This window comes from Strix aluco, chromosome 23 (genome assembly GCF_031877795.1).
Source record: "Strix aluco isolate bStrAlu1 chromosome 23, bStrAlu1.hap1, whole genome shotgun sequence".
Classification (NCBI taxonomy): domain Eukaryota; kingdom Metazoa; phylum Chordata; class Aves; order Strigiformes; family Strigidae; genus Strix; species Strix aluco.
This window is the reverse complement of record NC_133953.1, coordinates 7808176-7827089: the sequence shown is the minus strand read 5'-3', so window position 1 is coordinate 7827089 and position 18914 is coordinate 7808176. Positions and strand designations below refer to the sequence as shown.

General features: G+C 45.2%; 1 protein-coding gene across 1 annotated transcript in view; it reads right to left on the bottom strand.

Moving 5' to 3' along the window:
- The window catches only part of CDON (cell adhesion associated, oncogene regulated), a 56949-nt gene that overhangs the window by 27273 nt on the left and 10762 nt on the right, over positions 1-18914 (bottom strand). The window contains exons 2-8 of the mRNA XM_074848929.1: positions 10035-10171; positions 7617-7889; positions 5853-5999; positions 5279-5422; positions 4542-4829; positions 3422-3691; positions 2150-2503 (exon numbers count right to left, since the gene is read on the bottom strand). Coding sequence (XP_074705030.1) covers positions 2150-2503; positions 3422-3691; positions 4542-4829; positions 5279-5422; positions 5853-5999; positions 7617-7889; positions 10035-10110 — 1552 coding nt within the window. The 5' untranslated portion in view covers positions 10111-10171. The remainder of the gene's footprint in view (positions 1-2149; positions 2504-3421; positions 3692-4541; positions 4830-5278; positions 5423-5852; positions 6000-7616; positions 7890-10034; positions 10172-18914) is intronic.

The window sequence follows — 18914 nt, the reverse complement described above, 5'->3', positions numbered from 1 at the left end:
CCCTCAGCCACTGAGACTTACTCTTCTTCCTTGGATTCCCAGCCCCACTGACCAAAGTTGGGACAAACCAAAGGCTGTATGTGCCCAAAATCCTGCCTCTGACAGCAACCAGAGGACTGAACATCCCAAATTTGGGCATTAAAAGAATGTGTTCATAGCTTTTACTCGCATTCTCCATAATACCCAGTATTTTACAGCTGGCTGTTGAGTCTCCCCATCGGCTGCCTCATTTTGAAGGCAAAGAACCCTCACCTTTTCAGCCTCTCCCCCTGCAAAAACTATTCTGCACCCCTATGAACCCACCCGCTGTGTTTCCCAGCACCTCTGCTTGTTCTTCTACACCCTTCCTGAAACAGGGGTGCAAACACGCAAGCAGATTTCAACCCGCTGGCGTGCCCTGGGTTTGCACAGCAGCGGAGAAACCTTTGTATTTTGTCTCTGCCGTGCAAACAGCTCGCATTCCCAGGCAGTGCTTCCCTGCTTCTTAAACAACCGGAGGATCCTCCCTCCTTACGAGCTCTCCGAGTACCTTAGCCCAGACTGGGAAAGCGCCCTGCAAATCCAAACACAGCACAGCAGTGAAGTCCCCCGCGCCTGGCAAGGCTTTCCGATCACCCTGTGACTTCCCAGAGGTGCCTGGCTTCTGTAAAAGACAACTGCAGGCTGCTCTCCGCTGGATCACCTACCTACCTGCAATAAATGCTACTCTTTCTTCTGTTTTATACTAACCCGCCTGCTCCTCAGACTTCCTGGAGCGTATTTTCCTCCTTCATCTCCATTAGATGAAGTTATTTTGGAGAATTAACCCCGTGTTTAGTAGCTCTGGGAAGCTACTGCCATCCCTGCAAACACCACAACTGTCTAAAAAAGACCTTAAACTAAGTGCCATGGGTATAGGATCCTAAGGCTATCATTTAACATTTTGGTGGTTTCTCACTATGATGGCAGCTTTAGTTGCCCTGCCCGCTTTTAAGACCACGCAATGAATCACGTCGTGGAATAGATCCAGCAGAAAGAAAGAAAGAAAAAAAAAAGGATACATTTTTCAGCCAAATAAACTCTCTTACTGTGTTCTCGCACAAGGCAAATTACGGGAACGAGCTGCTGAGGCTGAGAGCTGCTTAAGTTGCTCCTTCTACCGAAGACACGCACTGGAATCACAGCTTAAGTCGTTCAGGTGTTTCGGAAGCGTTACCTGGCACGAATTCTTCATTAAACCATCTAAATGTTTGAGCATGTCTTCTGGCACGGTTGGGAACTGTTCTAAAACCCTAACAGCTCCCAGAAACTACTTAAGGACTTTTATATCAAAACCAAATGCCTTAACCACCCTCCGCACCATAATCAGCAGCTAGTACAACGTATTAGAAACCGATAAAAGTTAATAAACAAAACGTTAAAATTGAACTTACTGCCATAAAATTCTGAGGCAAAGCAGTGGGATATTTCTGTTTGACACAGAGTGAGTTCTGGGATGATATTTAGTTTTGTGTTTCCACTCAGCAAGGTCCAACAATAACTTACTCATAAAACTACAGGATGGGATCACCTTCTTGAGCTTTCTTCTTTCTTTCTTCCTCTAAGGGAAGCTTAAGCATCTTTTCAAATTATTCACATTAGTTTTAAACTCTAATCGGTGGTAACAAAGAACTTTAAATACAGGGTCACATATTAATTCTGCTGACCTTAAATCCCACTGACATTCAGCTAAATTTACTAAGGTAAGATGTTGAAAGAGCCGAAAAACTTAAGTCACTTAATTTAACTAAAAACCTGGATCTTAGTTCTTGTGAAGGGAACTTGGGGGAGCTTAAACTTTTTTATTAATATCACATAATATTCCAATGGGAAGAAAGGAAGTATCTCTTTCCCATCTTGCCTTTAGCATAAGAACTGTCTTTTCCTAGTAGCAATTTCAAGAACTATAAAAGCAAACCACCCTTGGACAGTTTCTATCACATATAAGGACGCTGATACACACGGCCGTTTCTCCTTTGCCTAAGGCAGAAGGGAGGAACTGGTCCACGACAACAGCTTCGACTGCTCTGCTTCGTCTCCCCAGGATACCCGCGCTACCTACCTTCATTAATTTCTTATTTTGAGGCATTTCTAACCTAAATCAGGGAGCGATTTTGGGCTTTAAGCTTACCAACTGTAAGGAAGGCTTTGGACACCACGGAGCCGTGCTCGTTGACGGCTTCGCACGTGTACTCCCCGGCACGCTCCCAAGTCACGTTCCTCATGTGCAAGGAGCTCGAGCCCGCCTGAGACACGGAGAAGTGGGTGGGCTCCGCCAGGGCGCTGCCCGGCCCTGCTTGAGGAGGTTTCTGTGGTTTCGAACGAAGCACCTGGGAAGGGCGACCGGTCAGGAGCCCGCTGCTGTCGTACCAACGGATCATGGGAAGGGGCAGGCCGGTGGCGTTGCAAGACAGCGTAACGTCCCCACCATCTACCACAGCCACGCTGGCTGGTGAGGAGACTATAACTGGCCTAGAGCCTTTGCCTGGGGGGGAAAAACACAAGCCAAAGAATTAATTTGGCTAAGGAATATGACAGTTAATGCCAAAAAGAGTCAGCACAATTAAAAAAAGTCACACATGCTTCTTTTTAACCATTTTTAACAGTTATTTCTTCTCTAGACAGCCTCTCCAGCCTTCCTTCCCAGACTGATCCGCTGAGACTCATGCTTAAGTAGAAAACTACACTCAAACCACACTACAAATTTTTTAAATAATGAAGACTTGACTGTCAGTGGGGAAGGCAGTGCATGCAAGACTGGCTCAGTCCACTGCACAGACAAGTAAGTCCCAAAATCTCCGCTCAACCAGCCTCTGCGAGCTCACATCAATCTCAGCAGGTACAGAGAAGGTCAAAAGCTTCAACTGCACAGGAGAGGGAGAGAACAGGAACAGCAATGGCCTTGCCAACATCCTTGTACTGGCAGAAATCAAGTTCTCTAGGTATTAGAAAGTGTGTTAGACTGAAAAGTGATCGAAAAGGCTATTGGTACCTGCTAATCTGGTACAGGGGGAGCGTGCACCAACCCCAAATCTGATGATTGTTTTTTTAACTTGAGGATATGCAATAGGCATAATTACTCGTCAGCCAACGCTGCGAAGAATACCAGTTAATCCAGCACAACTAATTCTATTTACGAATAAATCGTGTCAAATTCAATCATAAGCCGATTTAATTGCAGCTGGTAATCTAGGTTCTAAGTAACCACACTACTCCAGAAATACCTACAACTCTTAAAATTCAACTGAAAGCACCTTCTTTGTAAGATTTGCCACCGACAGAGGTCAGAAACAAATCAGTATGTAACCTAGGGGGGAAAAAACAAACCAAAAAACCCCCAACGGAATAAAGCTTGAAGTACAAATGCCTGGTTTGAGTTCCTGAGGGCTGCGAGTGCTCGTACCCGGCTGCACACGAAGCCTCCCAGTGGACTGCGCAAACCCCACGCCGTTGTTCGCGACGCACTGGTACAAGCCAGAGTCCTCCTGGGCGATGCCGCGGATCCGCAGGCGGTTTCCTGTCGGCAGATGCCGTGGAGAGAGACGGAGGGGGGCTGCGTTGTGCAGCCAGGTGAGGGTGGGAGCAGGGCTTCCGCGGGCGTCGCACCAGAATTGCACAGTCGCTCCAGCGGCCACGGTTTCATCCTGCAGTCCCCTGGAGATGGAGGCAGGTTCTACAAAGGGAAATAATTTCACATAAACCACTGCAGGTTGATCTTAGCCCAAGTCCTGAAAAAAAATACTGCAAAATATCACACAAACTTATGCACAAAGGCTAAGCAAGCACCACGTAGTTCTAGTTCTGCGCAGCCTAAAGTTGTTTTTCCCACGCACACGCTTATTTTAATGGTCTCTCCCTTCTATTCCAGTCACGTTTGCATTAATACTATAAAAGAAACAGCTGTATTTTCAAACTAACTCTGTAGTGACACCCCCATAACAAAGCGTATATTGTGTCTCAACAACTTGTTTTCTGAGTTACTTTGATGTGTACATTTCAAAAACCAAACAAAAACAGTCACAGAGGCAAAAACCTCAAACAACAGGAAAATCTGCTACAAAGCCGAGCTTAGGAACAACCTGCAGCCACACAAAGGCGGCCAAATAGATTCCTTTTGCTTTTGTTTTTGTCCTCATCCAAACCTATCACCTCTCCTTGCCAGCTTTTTGCTTATATACAACCTCAAAAGAGAAACATCTGATCTCTGGCACAGTGTTGACACTGTATCCCACATGCACTTGGTGCTCTGCAGAAAAAGGAGAAGATCACTTCTTCCCTCAGAGTTTGTTATCCTTTACTGTTTAATTATTTCAGACTGTGAAGGATTTGAAGGGATAAATAGTCATGGATTTTAATTTGGGAGAGATGGTGAGATATGGTCATTATGAGCATATCTTTATTCTCTATTTTAACATGCTTACGTTGAGAAAGAACGTTAGGCTGTTTGTAATCAGATGCCCAAACCAGCAAGCGTACAAAGAAACTGTTCGTTGCCTGGATGTGAAAAATTCTTTATTTCTTACCAAGTACAGTAAGCGAATAGTTAACGTATTTCACTCCTCCAGATTCATTTCCCACCAGGCAGGAGTAATTTCCAGAGTCCGACGCCTCAAGCCTGTCCGTCACCAGATGGGAGTGCAGCAGTTTCCACCTGCCTTTTCTCAGCGCGTCCCGGCCGTCTTTAACCCAGCGGACGGGCGCGGGAGGCAGCCCACTGACAACACACTCCAGCGTCAGAGAGCTGTGCCGGGGCACCGCCAGGCTCTGCGGTGCCAGGGGGTGCAGTATGTGGAAGGCACCCGAGGAAGAGCCTGGAAGGAAGGAGATGAGGGTTATCACTACGCAGCCGTTTAAACCGCCCTCTCCCATGCCGCCCTCCAGGCCTGAGGTTTGTCACGTCTTTCAAACACAGCTGCTTATACTTGTGACTAAGCACGATGCTGTAATGCTCTCTTCCACAAGTCCTGCTCTGGAATCACTGGAATATTACCACTATCAACTGGCAACTGGAATATTAGCAGTATCACCTTCTCAAGGGCTAAGCGCTCTGTCCTCGGGATCTGAAAAGCAGCCGTGCTGCTCCTCCACCGTGAGGGGAAATAAGAATTGAACGTGCAAATAACGCAGGACAGATTTTACATAACGTGGTATTTGAGACCAGGGGGTATTTAGCCTGACATGCCCATGCTGAAAATCTTTGGGCTGTTATTTATTCAGTTTTGAGATGTGTTCGTTCTGGAAAGCCGACCTGAATACTCACGTGTGACTACGAGCTTACGTCCAGTGAGTTCTGTTCGGAGATCGTGAGTAACCGGGTTGTACGCTGCACATTTATAGGATCCTTTGTCTTCTAAAGATACATTCAAAATCTGCAGGTTTCCAGATGGAAGAATTAGGTAGTTGTCTAAACAAGTGGGGAAGGAAAAAGAAGATTATGTTTAATTTAATTTCAAAAAAAGGCTTCCTTTTTAAAATTTTTCAAAAATTATTTTCAATAACTCGTCAGATATAGCAATCTATTCTAAATGTAGGATCACAAAGAAATCACGTTGCCACACAAAGGATATTCATTTACAAAGGTAGGTTTAAATAAAACGACTTGCACAGGAAGTTAAGGGTCGTTTGGATGAGCTGTGGGGGGATGTGGGGTAGGGGAGAACTTTGTAGAGTCGGGCTGAGGGTTGGACTCTGATCCCGAGGGTCTTTTCCAACCTGAATGATTCTGTGATTTTGCAAGTTTCTAGAAGTTTTCTTAAGTTTTAAGAAAAAAAAAAAATCCAGGCAAGCTTTTATTGGATATTTATATTGGGGACCAGTGGCATAAAACATCTCACCTGTTGATTGTTCCAGCCATTTTCCCCGCACCTGAAAGCGAACCTGTGCTTTAGGATTACTTTCTGGCACCTGGCATCCAATGAAAGCCGTACCCCCTTCCTCTGCTGCAACGGCAGGTTTCACCGATGTATCAAAATTAGCTAAACCTGGAAGAGATTGGCAAGAGGTTAAGAGCAGCCAAGGCTTGGGAAAGGGGGGAAGGCAGTAAGCACAGTATTTGTGTTTAAAATATAGCTGGTTTCAAGGCGATTATCTTCTCTGGTGCAGCATTTGGACACTCATAGCAACAGGCTTGGTCTTTTCTGTAGCCCGTAACAGCATGAACCCTCCGTGCACACACGCTTCCTTGCTACAGAAAGGGCCAGATTTTACAGGGGAATAGTGAGGAAGGAACAAATCATTCCTACATTCCCTCAGCTGCTCTAGGAAAAGCAAGCCGAGATGACACTGGTAAGAGAAGACTGCTCGTGGGCTCTGAAGGCACTACAGAAGACAATTTACACTAACAGCAGGAAGCCCATGCCTAAGAAACATGAAATTGTCTTTCTGTGATGATAATTAAGACAACACTGAGTACAGCAGCACCTCCCACTCAGTGCCATGAGCGATGAGGCAAGCAGAAAGCCTCAACAGCTAACAGCACCTTCTAATTTGCTACTAAAAATCTCAAAGCGAGGAGAAAAGTGCGAAAGCTGCTCTTCTACTCCCTTCATGTTCAAAGCATCTTCTAGGTTGTGAAGTTTTTCTAGGTTAGCCACCCTTACAGCTCTCTTGAGAGGGTCTTGCTATGGGTCAGTACTTTACCAAAACACTTACTTCTCTCACTTATAAGAAATTTTCCTCCCAGGAGGATTTTGGACATGCTCCATAGATGAGGTACCCTTACAGAGAAATCACTCAAATCCTGCTTGACAAAGGCCTGATTCAGACAGCCCTGCAACCCCAAGCAGACAAATCATGCTCACGGAGGAATATTCTATTCCCATTCTCAGCACCACATCATCCTTTCCATGTGGAAAACATTGCCCTTCCTCTTCTGAAGTTCTTTAAGATCAAATAATTTACAGATCAAGCACCAAGGCAAAGACTGATTCGAAGAACCAGTGCAACAGAGAAGGGAAATGGTCCTTAAAAGGACAGAAGACTGTCCCCACCTGAAGAACATCTAGATAGTTTTAACCAAATAAAATGCTACAAGTGAAAAGGCAAATTTGCAGCTCCCGCTTATTTCCCAGGCAACAATTCCCCCTCATTTCTCCTCAACTCTCAGGCACACTTCTGCAATGGCATGGCAGCTCAGCTGCTCTTTCAAGACCCTTTTTGAAGAGAAGCTTTTGGGAACCTTGTACTTTCAGGTCAATTTGCTGAAGCGAATGTTATGTCACTGAATAATATTTGTATTTGCTGGAAAGGACTCTTGAGGTCTTTCAGCTCCAAATGAAGCTGTCACCAACACTAAATCAATCAGGTGTGGTTTTGTCTGGTTGAGTCTTTAAAAGCCTCCAAGGATGAGGAACCACAAGCTCTCTGGGGGAATCTGTTCCAGGGCTGCATCACCTGACAGCTCTCAGACGACACAGGAAAAAAAAAATAATTGGTGGAAAGTGCATAATCGATCGCATACTAAGTACTGGCTGAGGAAAAAAAAAAAACCACCTTGAAACTAAGTGTTTTCTAAAAGTCAAAGAAAAACAAACCATACAAACCAGTTGAGGTCTATATAATTTGCAAGGAGTGAGGAATATAAAGAAAAATTAACTTACTGCCCATCGATACCGTTGCAGGCCTGCTCACAACAGCACCCACGCTGCTGTTAGCGATGCACTGATAGAGGCCAGACGTTGCCAGGCTGAGGGAGACGATTGTCAAAGATCCTGCCTGGATTTCCACCTCTCCTGCCTTGCTGTCCAGAGGCTCTCCATTAAACAGCCAAGAAAGGCGAGCCGCGGGGGGCTCGGCAGAGCAGCCGAGTTGTACCGGCCCACCAGACTTCTGGACAGTAGACAAGGGCTCAGAAATAAAACGGGGAGTTAAATCTAAAAGGAAATACAAATTATATTCAGTGAGCAAACAGCATTTTGCATGAACACGTGTGATAAGGTTAATGATGCTCTGACTAGTACAAAAGACTATAACCTGGTTTATAGCAACAGTCCTGCCGCTGCTCACAGACCTGGCAAATTTCTTTCATCAGAAGGTGAAATATTGCTCAAAAACTAGTCAGATCAAACACGGACAAGTAAAGGGTCTCTAAACTCCAAGCTGCAGTGATACTCAGGCAGATGCCACTTTTTCCTCTGCAAGAGGAACTCATGACAGATTCCTGCTCTCTCTCAAACACCAGGGAAAAGATTCAACTCCCCTGAAGAGGGTAACAGCGATTAAACGACGGTGGGTTCAGCGTACACGAAGGGTGAGAAACACCCCCAAGCGTGCACAGGGCAAAGGCATCACGCCTGCTAGGGGCAGCAAAAACTGCAATCCCACTGGATTTATTCGGGGTGAAAGAGCACCCGTCACCTGAAGAGAGGGAGTCCGGGAACACGCAGCTGTAGCTGATCTGTCCCACATGAGGCGGGCCCAGACGTGACTTGTAAAATTTTAGAAATGGTAGCAGCCTGCCAGGTATTTATGCAGAACCGTCTCCGAGTCTGCAGAACTAATTAAAAATAGCAGGATAAAAAAAAAAGCTGGAGGAACAGCAAAGGCTCTTGTTAATTCCAAATACATGGACTTCATCAGGACGAGAATGATGAATTGGGCATCCATTATCTTTACTGAGGAAAGATGAACTGAAACAGGAAAAGCTGCTAATAAAGAAAAGGTTCAGTTCCACAAAACTTGGTTATGAGTATCCATTTATTTGCCAGAAGAAAATTCCTGCTTGTTGGAAGAAATTTTTTTCCTATCCTGGCCAATGAAACACTGGGAATTATTTCCATTTGTTTTCCATGGAATTCTGCGCTCAAGATTTTGTACGAAAGGAGCAAGCAAAAGGCAATTAATGCCAATAACTCCTATTTGATTAGAAATATGGGAGAAAAAAAATATTTAAAAATCGACACAGTGGCAGGGGAAAACAATTCCCCGTTTGTAAATGAGCTAAGGAATTCCAGATAGTACAGGTCAAGATGGTATTAAATGACATCCAAAAGAAGAGACAGTTTTCTTGTAGGTGGGGCCCTCAGCTCATGCTTTTCTTCTCAAGTCAGTCCATCCAAGCTCTGTTTATGAGTTTCAGATGAGAAATTGCGCGTTTTTAATAGAACCATAAACTATCTGCATAAACATAAAACTGGAAATTAAAGTGTGGCTTCACTTAACAAAAAAGATGAAATCCATAGAAATGGTATCCAAGCATTTCACAGGACTCCAGATGTCCATTTTTAGCTTTTAATTAGAAAACTGTTTTTCCTATTAGTTCGGGTTGAATTTCCAGGGATAAGAGAAAAGCAGTGACCTTTTTAGCTTGCTAGCCACCAATTTCTACGAAACTGCACTGCTACTTTCATCTTCGCCCCTGCCCTTGCCCATGACACCAACACTTTGTGCTCAGTGTAAAAGCCAGAATTGGTAGCAGTGACCCTGCAGCTGGGATTTATCTCCTATGACTGCTTGAAAAATAAAATTTATCCCATTTGCTTATAACGATTGGCTATGAAGTGCTAAAAGTAGTAAAAGCTTCTTTTTTGTGTGGTTACGTTAAGACAAGCTGACTACACAGAGCAGATGTGTCAATTAAAACCATCCCTCTTCTTTTTTTAACGCAAGAGCTGTTCCAACTGCAGCCACGCATCAGCGTTTGCCTTTCAAAGATCTGATTCCCCTTTCTCCCTGCAAATTTCAAACCCCTCCCAACCCCATGGGAACACAAGATGCACTGTACGCAGCAAAATCGGCATCCAGCTAAGTCCACGGAGATCCCAAAGAACAAATCTATGTAACTGAGAGTCGTCCACGTTCAAGCACTCGTTCTGAGCCAAGTTTTCAAAAGCAAAGTCACATACTCAGCTTAAGACTGCGCTTAAGCGCTCCATGCTTCCTTAAAAGCAGAATATGGATAATATGGGTTGAAGTTGGCCACTTGGACACGCGCTCCAAATCGTTGCTCGTTCAAAAGTACAGGCCCGAGCTCCGAAACCTCCGAGCGAGTCGCCTCGGCGCGGGTGAGAAGGCCTTACCTGAACTCGTGGCGGAGAGGAGGCCCGCGGCAGCGATGAAGAGCAGTGCCTGTAAGTGTCCGAGATCTGGATGCATAGCGCCAAATTACAGAAGTTGAAAGCACGAAGCTCCAGACTAAGATGAGGCACCGAAACAGCTACAAAATAAACAGATGTCCACTGTAAGTCTCAGGAGTTAGTCTTTTAACTCTCTTACAACAAAGTGTTTGGGGTTAAAAAAAAAAACAAACCAACACGCAACCAGGAAACAGCCAATATTCTTTGCAATATAGAAACCATCTGTAAAAATGAATTAGAAGTTGAACTTAACTATGTTTCCAAGTACTATTCTTAATATAAGATTTTTTCCACAGCTGGGGTATGAGGCATCGGCGCTGAACCATACTGCCTTGATAAATTAAGACTACTTTCCAACCAGAGGAATTGAAGTCCAAAGTAAACAGCTTATCTATTGGAGATAATATTGTTTGCAAACAATAATCATTTGACCATCTATCACCAGGCTACGCTTGTTTTACAAGTTTTTATGAATCTACGCGCTGCGATGCAGCTACCACTCGTAACTGCTCGAAACCTGCTTACTGAGACGGGTCATCTGCTTGCTCCTTCTCGTGTGCTTTCCAGTCGACCAGTGGCAAATGTCTACCACAAAAATATCACAAATATTCATCTTGTTCTCATTTATATCCCTAAACCAATAGTGCTTTCTCATATGTACTTCTGGGGCATCCGTTAGGTACACTTCTACCTACACGGCTGCTTCTACAAGAGGACAGTCCTTTCCTCGGCCATTACACACCTGACTATCTAGGTACACAAGATCTCACTTTCATCACCACAAAATATGAACTAAATCATGAAACCATCAAAATACAAACTAAATCATTAAACCAGCAACCTAACTCCACCGAGGTGAGTCTCTGAAACAGTGTTTCTGACACTCAGAGTCTCCACCAAACGCTCTTTTCTCTAAGAGAAAAAAAAACAATCTGCAGCTGTCATTCACTTAAACTTTCTATTTGCCTTGTGCAATATTATGATGGATAAGATTTGAGTTCATTTAGCACAGTTACTTCATTTATTAGCCCGGCCATACAATTTTGCTGCTGATAACACTCAACATATACTTCAAATGGCTCATATATCAGACGTGTATATAAACACGCATCGAACACACATACAATAACTAGGAGTTTTACTGGCAGGGCAGCGCACGGAAACAAGTGCAACAATACATATGCTTGACAGAAAGAAGTCCCAGTTTATTGAGCACTCGGAGACATTTGCTTTCCAAGAAGTCGGATCCAGATATCAACAGCAAAATTATTCCCATGGTTTATTTAAAAATAACAGTATTTTATCATCGGAACATCACTGTAAGATATATACACAAAGCAAGCATCAGGAAAAGGCTCCAATAATAATAAGAATCACTCTAGATTTTATAGAGCTATTTGCTTACTGCTACTTCTCCCTGCAAATTGGACTCCAGGCTTAGAATGACAGCTTGAAAGAAGCACTGTCACATCCCGCTCCCATCCTGGGCAGTTTTATCTGATCCGGCAAATTTATTTCAGCTGTTGGGAAGACCCGGTAATCCTGCAGACCAGGCTGGTTCCCAACGACAGCCGGGGCTGTTTTGGTAAGAGGCAGATGGCAGAAGAGACCGGCCGCGCAGAAGGCGTTTGGGTTTATTTGAATTCTCACTCGGTTCAAGGGCAGGAGAGCTGCTCCACCAGCGAGTGCAGAGGACAAAGTAAACACCCAGAGAACTTGTTAACATCAAACACTTTGCTGAAGAGGGGCGGGGGGCAATGTTGCTTTTTGCCAAATCTTCCCTCGACTATTTATTTATGAAAAGCAATGAAACGTATATTCTAGGTCAACTTTAACCCCAGCACATGGAGCTACTGGGTTATTTTGCAGCTGTCTTTTTAAACAAGGCCAGCTCATTATCTTTAACTAAACTTTATCTTTGGAGATCTACTTTATCCAGTCTCTGATTTCCCTCTGTTTATCTTTCTCTTTACATGTTCCTAGCTGCCAGTGTCAACAGCTACTCCTCTTTTGACCTACCAGTTTGGCTTTCGCAGGCTTGTGGAGTGGTAAAATCAACTGTAAAGCAGAGAGTACACAAAGCAAGCCGCAAAGACCAAAGTTCTTTGACTGGATGAAAAAAAGAAAAATGTTCACTTGAATTGAAGTAGCGTTGTTCAGCAACAACACTCGGGCATCCAAGGAAAGTTTCTCTAACATCCACTTTTGAAGGGACTGCAGAAACCTCTTATTTGCCGGTAGATATGGGAACACAGGGGGAAGAGGAGATCCAACACATGACCCAAAAATATTCGCTTCTTTCTGTTTCTTCTGTAGATGGTGTCACTACAGAAGCCTCTTGCTAGGTACAGAGAACAGGGCAAGACCACAGCTCGTAGTTTTGGGGTCTTCAGAAACCCAGCAGAGAAACTTTGCCTCTTCAATATTGCATTAATACATATCCAAGTGTTAAAAGGCCTTAGGGTTAGACAAATAGGACTCTTCCCCTTCGCCATCATTTCAATAAACTCCCATTTTGACAGCAAGGACCAGTCACTGGGGACCTACTGGGAACAGAAAGCCTTTGGTTAGAGGTGGCTCCATTTAAGTGTCTCAGCCTCCAAGATGAGCTCACCCAGGAACACCTCTGCACACTCTTCACTACTCCTCCCTCGAGAGAATGAATCTCCATCAGCAGATCAAACAGTCAACCTTATTTTGAACTAAGAGGTGCCACTAAGAAAATGGGCTATTTCCAAGCCTCTTAAAATAAAACGGTAGTGACAAGAGTTATTCATATAAATTAAGACTAATATCCAAGGTTGAATAGAGGTGGACATGGTTTTCATGGATCAAGGAAAACATCCTTTCCACTTCCACTGGTAATTTCTCCAGACCACGGTGCCACATACCAGAAAGCCACAACATACCAGAAAGCCAAGACATCTGCATCTAAAGTCATCTTCCAATTATTTTCACCCAGCACTCAACCTCCTTGTCAGCTCAAAAGTAACTTGTTGCTCACGGACCAAGGGAAACGAGGAAGATAACGGACTTGTGCCACGAGGAGTCGTCCCGACCATTCCAACGGACGCTCATCCCCCGGAAACGCACTGTGCGTGCAGGGGCATCCAGAAATGGGTACCTGGTACTTCTGGAGATAAGATGGAGCACGTCTGAAGACAAAATAATTCTGGTTGTGCGTCTCATTTGTTGCAGACCCTTTTTAAAAGGGACCCCTCCCCTAACAGCTCACAATTTCAGCCTTGCGACCTTCCGGATGCCATCTACAGGCAAGTAAAATAAATCACTAGAGCCAACTCCAAACAGAGGGGAAGGGTACTTATTAATTAATGCCTTTAGGAGCACCAGAGAAGTTTCCCAGCGCAGGAGCAGGGCTGTCACCACAGCCAGGCTGTCACCACAGCCCCAGAATGTGCTGGCTAGGTTCTGCAGGGCAGCCTGCACACCATCACCCGGCTGTGGAGGCCTGAAGATCTCACCAGGATGGACACCGGCCATCCCGCGCCAGGGAGCAGCCCTCGGCACGTGGGACATACCGAGACATCCTACTGGGCTGAGATGGGAAGACACAGGCCCCAGCCTGGCCAGGCAAGCTTCTCACCTCCGACCCAGACACACTCCTCATGGCGAGAGAGCACAGCCCTGGCAGAGACCCTCTCCCCTCTTCCCAAAGCTTCATGCTTGTCGCTGTTTCTCCAGAAGCCAGCGGTCTTCAGTGTAAGGCTCCACGTGTCTGGTCCCTTCAGTGTAACTAACTTAACCTATCACCTCCAAATGAACTCACTCCTACCCACACTTGCCCCCCAAAAAGGTTTTACGCTCTAAAAGATGACAAAATGCTGTTTGCCATGCGTGCCCAGCCTCAGAGGATCCCGTGTCCTTCAAAACAGGGCTGAGAACCTGCCCTGCTTATTCACTGGACCATGAACTTTTCATCTCCACCCTTGCAGCTGAGGGCAGAGTCACTACTAAAAAGAGCATTATCTCATACCCATTTTTTTTTTTTTCCTCCTTTTCTGATAGTTTTTGCTCCCGCTGGTTTAGCTCCCTGAATCACCTTCCTGCCATCTCAGACCAGCTGGACACCACCAGGACCTCCCTTCCCAAAAGCCAGCCAACACCAGAGGCATTTAGCCACCGCCTCGCCCCGATCTAACAGCAACCCTGCTCCTGCTCCATCGCTCCCCTCCAAAACTCATCCGACCTTCAGCGAGCCCATTCAGCATGCCGAGGCTAAAGGAGGAAAGGGTTTCTTCGCTAGCCAAACGCACCGGGTCCTATAAACGCCGGAGCAAAGTGGGGAAGGAGGAGGAGGAGGAAGGAAACGGCACGCTTGGGAACAGAGGGAGTTATTCAGGTTGCCCACTCCACCTCCAGGAGCTGACGGCCCTCGCTAAGAAGCCCTAGGAAAAAATGACAGAGAGCTGCTGCTTCAGGGCAGCACTGCAGACGTGACAACAGTTTTCACTTGGAGTAAAACAGCTCTGGATACTAAAGATTTTGTATTTTTCCTAAACAGCAGCAACTCAAAGTCACATTAATCCAACCTCACCTTATAATACTATATGTGATTTAACACCTAAAGCATGGCAAGTTGTTTTTTTTTTTTTTTCCCCTAGGTTGGTTTATTACAGAACTAGTGAGAAAAAATTCATTTAAACTTGCTCCCCAAGACTGTTTCCATCAGTGCAAAAATCGTAGCTTTTCAAAGCACCTAAATTTAGAGCAAACAAAACCCCCCGAATTAACTAAAACACTGTGCCTTTAGTGCGAGCGAGCCCAGTTAGATCATTAAATCTCACACCAAGACACCTTAAAAAAAAAAAAAGGTATTGAAGCCTGTGGCATTCCAAGAGAAAGCAATCAGACATTCCTGCAGCTCGGCTCCTCAGTGATCTCCAAAGCCTTTGATCACGGACTGTCTTCATGCTGTCCTCCTGGGGTCTGGCAAAATGAGTGTAACAGCTGGCATATAGACTTCATTAGCTTTTTGTGCTGGGGAGGAGCGGGTGAGCAGCCCGGCAGCAACCGAGTCTGCCCGTCGCCTTTACGGACGAACCTCCCCGGTTTAGTCCCGAGTCTTCTGGTAGCCAGGAAAGCCTCGAAGTAGTCGCGAGCGATGCGCAGCGGCGCGCTCGCCCACCGACGCGGCCGCCGTACGTGAAGGATGTGGCGCATGGATTTTTTTTAATGCCAACGCGCAGGTTTGAGGTTGCTAAAAGGCCTGCCGAAGCCTCATTTTTATGAATGCTTAATGACCACTCAATCATTAACATCAACCTTTAAAAAGCAAATGCAGCACCTACAGTGTTCATTACCCTCCCCCTCCCCCCTTTTCAGGGTCTCAATCGAGTCAGTCAAGCGTGCAAACCGATCCTGTCGCCAGCAAAAGCATTTCCTTTCACTGTGGTCAGCCAAAAGCAGGGGAAGAAAATGGAAGTGACTTGGAGTTATGGCACCAAAAAGGCCAGACAAGCAAGGAAATAATCAACTCCACATGAGCCACTTCTAGCCCATCACAATGAAAAGGGCCTACGACTAACCCCAGGAAAGGTCAGCGGGACTATGGGGGTCATAAGCTGAAAAAGGCAATAGCGAGCAGCTGCCAGCTGCAATAAGAATCAATGTGTTCCTAATTACGCTCTGAAGAGAGGGCTCGAGCACTGAGGAAAAAAAAAAAGTCATGCTGTAATCACAGCTTGGGTTAAAAAAAAAAAATTTCAAGTGCTCCTGTTTTACTCTCTTCTCCACCTCGAGCACTGAAACTGCAGTTTCTGTGTTACTAAATTACAGGAAGCCGAGCAATGGAGATAAGGAGCCAGGCATTTACATAAGTAGGGGTTTTTTTTAAAAAAATAATACCGTAATTAGGCATTTGTATTAGAATTATGGCATCGCAAAAGACAGGATTTCAGGAGCGTAAGTAATAAAGTTATGTACTTCAAAGGGGTTTTGTGGGTGCTTTTAGAAAACAAAGTGGTGAAAAGCCTGGTATTTTCTCTATCCTAAAAACTCTGACAGGGAAAACCCCACAAAACCAGTTTGCTGACAGTGACCCTATAAACCAAGTGTGAAAGATATAAACAGGTCAGAATGCAATGAAACACACTCAGAGGCACCTACAGAAACAAACCAAACGAAAAGGCATTTAAAAATTACAAGAAGAAGCATCCTTTGATGTTACGTTCGTATTTATTTATTATGTTTTAAACAAACGAAAGTATACTTTCTAGATCCTTATCGTAACAACTTAAGGGAGAAAAATTGGAGTTGCGCAACGTTTGCAGTCCTCGCCTTGCATGTCATTAACGCCTCCAAATGTCTGCCCCCACCCATGCCTAGCTTCCAAATCAATCAGTGCTCAGCCAGCACCCAAGCGCTCCCTACACCTATTCCCACTTCGTGAGTCCTTTGGTATTTCGACTCTTTTTCATAACGTGCATTTTTATAAGCAGCCTTGCATGAGGGCGCACGAAGCTTCAGGCTTGCTCCACCCCCCCATGAATCGGTGATGAATCCCAAGAGCAATATGGGGGCGATAAAATACCTTATATCAAATGGAATGGCACATTATTGCTGTCAAAATAGAGACTGAAAATTTGCGCAGGGTGGCAGACGGCAGGAAAAACAAACAGCACTGAGCAAACGAGACGGTGACTGAGCTCCCACAAGGACAGGGGACGTGAAGCCCTGATGGCCTTCCTTAATAACAAGGCCTATGTGTCTTTTCCAGAGCTATAAAACATCCTAAATAATGTCAGCTATTTACTCAAACCCTGTTACAGGTAAGGTCCAGCGTTACAGGACAAAGGTGACACAAGATGACATTAAGCAACTGAGGAAAATAGAAGTATTAGCCTAAAAACATGACCAAACTGTTGGCCTGCCTCAAAGATGGAGGAGCAGATCTTTTGCTGAGTTGTTCATTGGAATTTTTTTTTTTTTTTCTATTTTGCTTTCAGGCCTGGAAAGGCTCATGGTTGGTATCAGCTGTTGGACTCTGATCAAAGTTTAACTTTCCATTAATCCTTTGAGTTATATGTGAGGCTGATAGAGATTTTTTTTTTAGAAGACAGTTAAGATTACTCAGATACTTAATTTGCACTCCAATATTTCAAAAACACCTTGACTTTAAAACCTCAGTTTTGGCGTACATATGGTCTTGATAGAAGAACGCATGCTTTGGCATTGACTGAAGAAATGGATTTGTGAGCCGAGGGAAGAAAATTTAACAGTTTGTGTACTGTGCCTCTGCAGCACGCAGCTGAAAACACTCCTGAGTCACTGGCCTGCTATCGACCCTCGTACGTGCTCCGATTGGGGAGACCTGGGATTCCCACCCTGTTGTATCAGCGCCGGTCACATCAGGGGAAAAAAAATAAATTAAAAAAAAAAAAAAATCACAGAAGCCACACTTTCCTACCCACAAACAGGCATAACAATTAGGTTAATTTTATTATTAACTTCAGAAAAAAAGCTGAGGCAGTCCCCCTGCTGCCACACTAATGAAGTGGGTATGGTTTCTGACTCTTCTAGCCTCGGGGGAAGAAAAAGAATAGAGCATTAGCCTAATATACAGTTCTGCTGGGCTGCAATTATCCTTAAATGCCTAAATAAGGGCTTTTAGACCCCAAGGGATCTGAAGGTATCATTAGTCTAACAGTTCTATCAGAGCAGACCAAATACATACAAAATTCTCACCCTTTGCTCCTCAGGGCCCCCCCACACCTCACCGCCGTCATTCTCTCCTGGCTGGGCACTACTTTGCCTCACGGTCCCATTTTCTCCCCTGTCCCGATCCTGTCGCACCGCCGTACGACCAAGGCCAGCTCTGCTCACCGTCCACCACGTCTCCAAGGGTCCTTCTGCAAACACCCCCCTCTCCGCCCCTTCCTGCAGGGCTGCCCCGATCCTCAAGCAAAGCGTTTGTTTTACTTTTTCAACCAAGTGATTTTCACCAAGAATGAGATTTCGCAACCAGTTTAAGCCAATTTAAAGACAGGCTGCTGCCGAGGAGGGCAGTAACACCTTCCTTCAGGACCTGGCTTGCATTCTCCTATCTGCACCAACCATCGTGCGGCCACCGAGTGAGTCAGATCTGCTGGCAGATCCAGCTGAAAACCCAGCCAAAATAAAATGAGGTTTAGTTTTCACCTGGATGAGGGAGCAGTTTCAGCTCTTGGAGTGCTAAGCCCGAAGGAGGGGATAGGAATGGACGTCCACAAAAGGGAACTTCGTGCTCTAACAGCGCGAGGCCTCAGATCAGCTTCCAAAGCACCAGCCCAGTATCTTTAATAAACGCTGAACTGCAAGAATGTAGGCAAAAATTAAGAAAAAAACCATACAAAACCCAACTCCAAGTGAGACGTGCCCATTTTCTCAAGTGAGCTAGGGGACTCGCTGTCCTAATTATCCGAGTTACACCTGCACATGCCACAGCAAGCTCCAGTACTGCCTCAGGCTGTGTCTTTTCCCCTCCAAAAAGTCTGGATTTTGCGCATCAAGGACAATCCCCTGTGTTTATAACCTCTCTACAGTTCCTATAACTGGAATCAACTCAATTTAAAAAAGGCCTAGAACCACAGGCTTGCTCTGGTCATCAGAAAAAACCTGCCAGACTCTCAGACAGAGGAGTCTGTGTCCACGCATGTTGCCCAAAGGTCCGTGTCCAGCAGCACCCTCACACCTGACAGGTTTTGATGTGAGAGAAGGTTCAGGAAAAGAAGAGCAACCACGGCCGAGCTGTCAGAGGACAGCAAGCTCATTTCCGAGGCGATTCCAGATGAACACCGACACCTCGTTCATCGGTCGCCTCCAGCA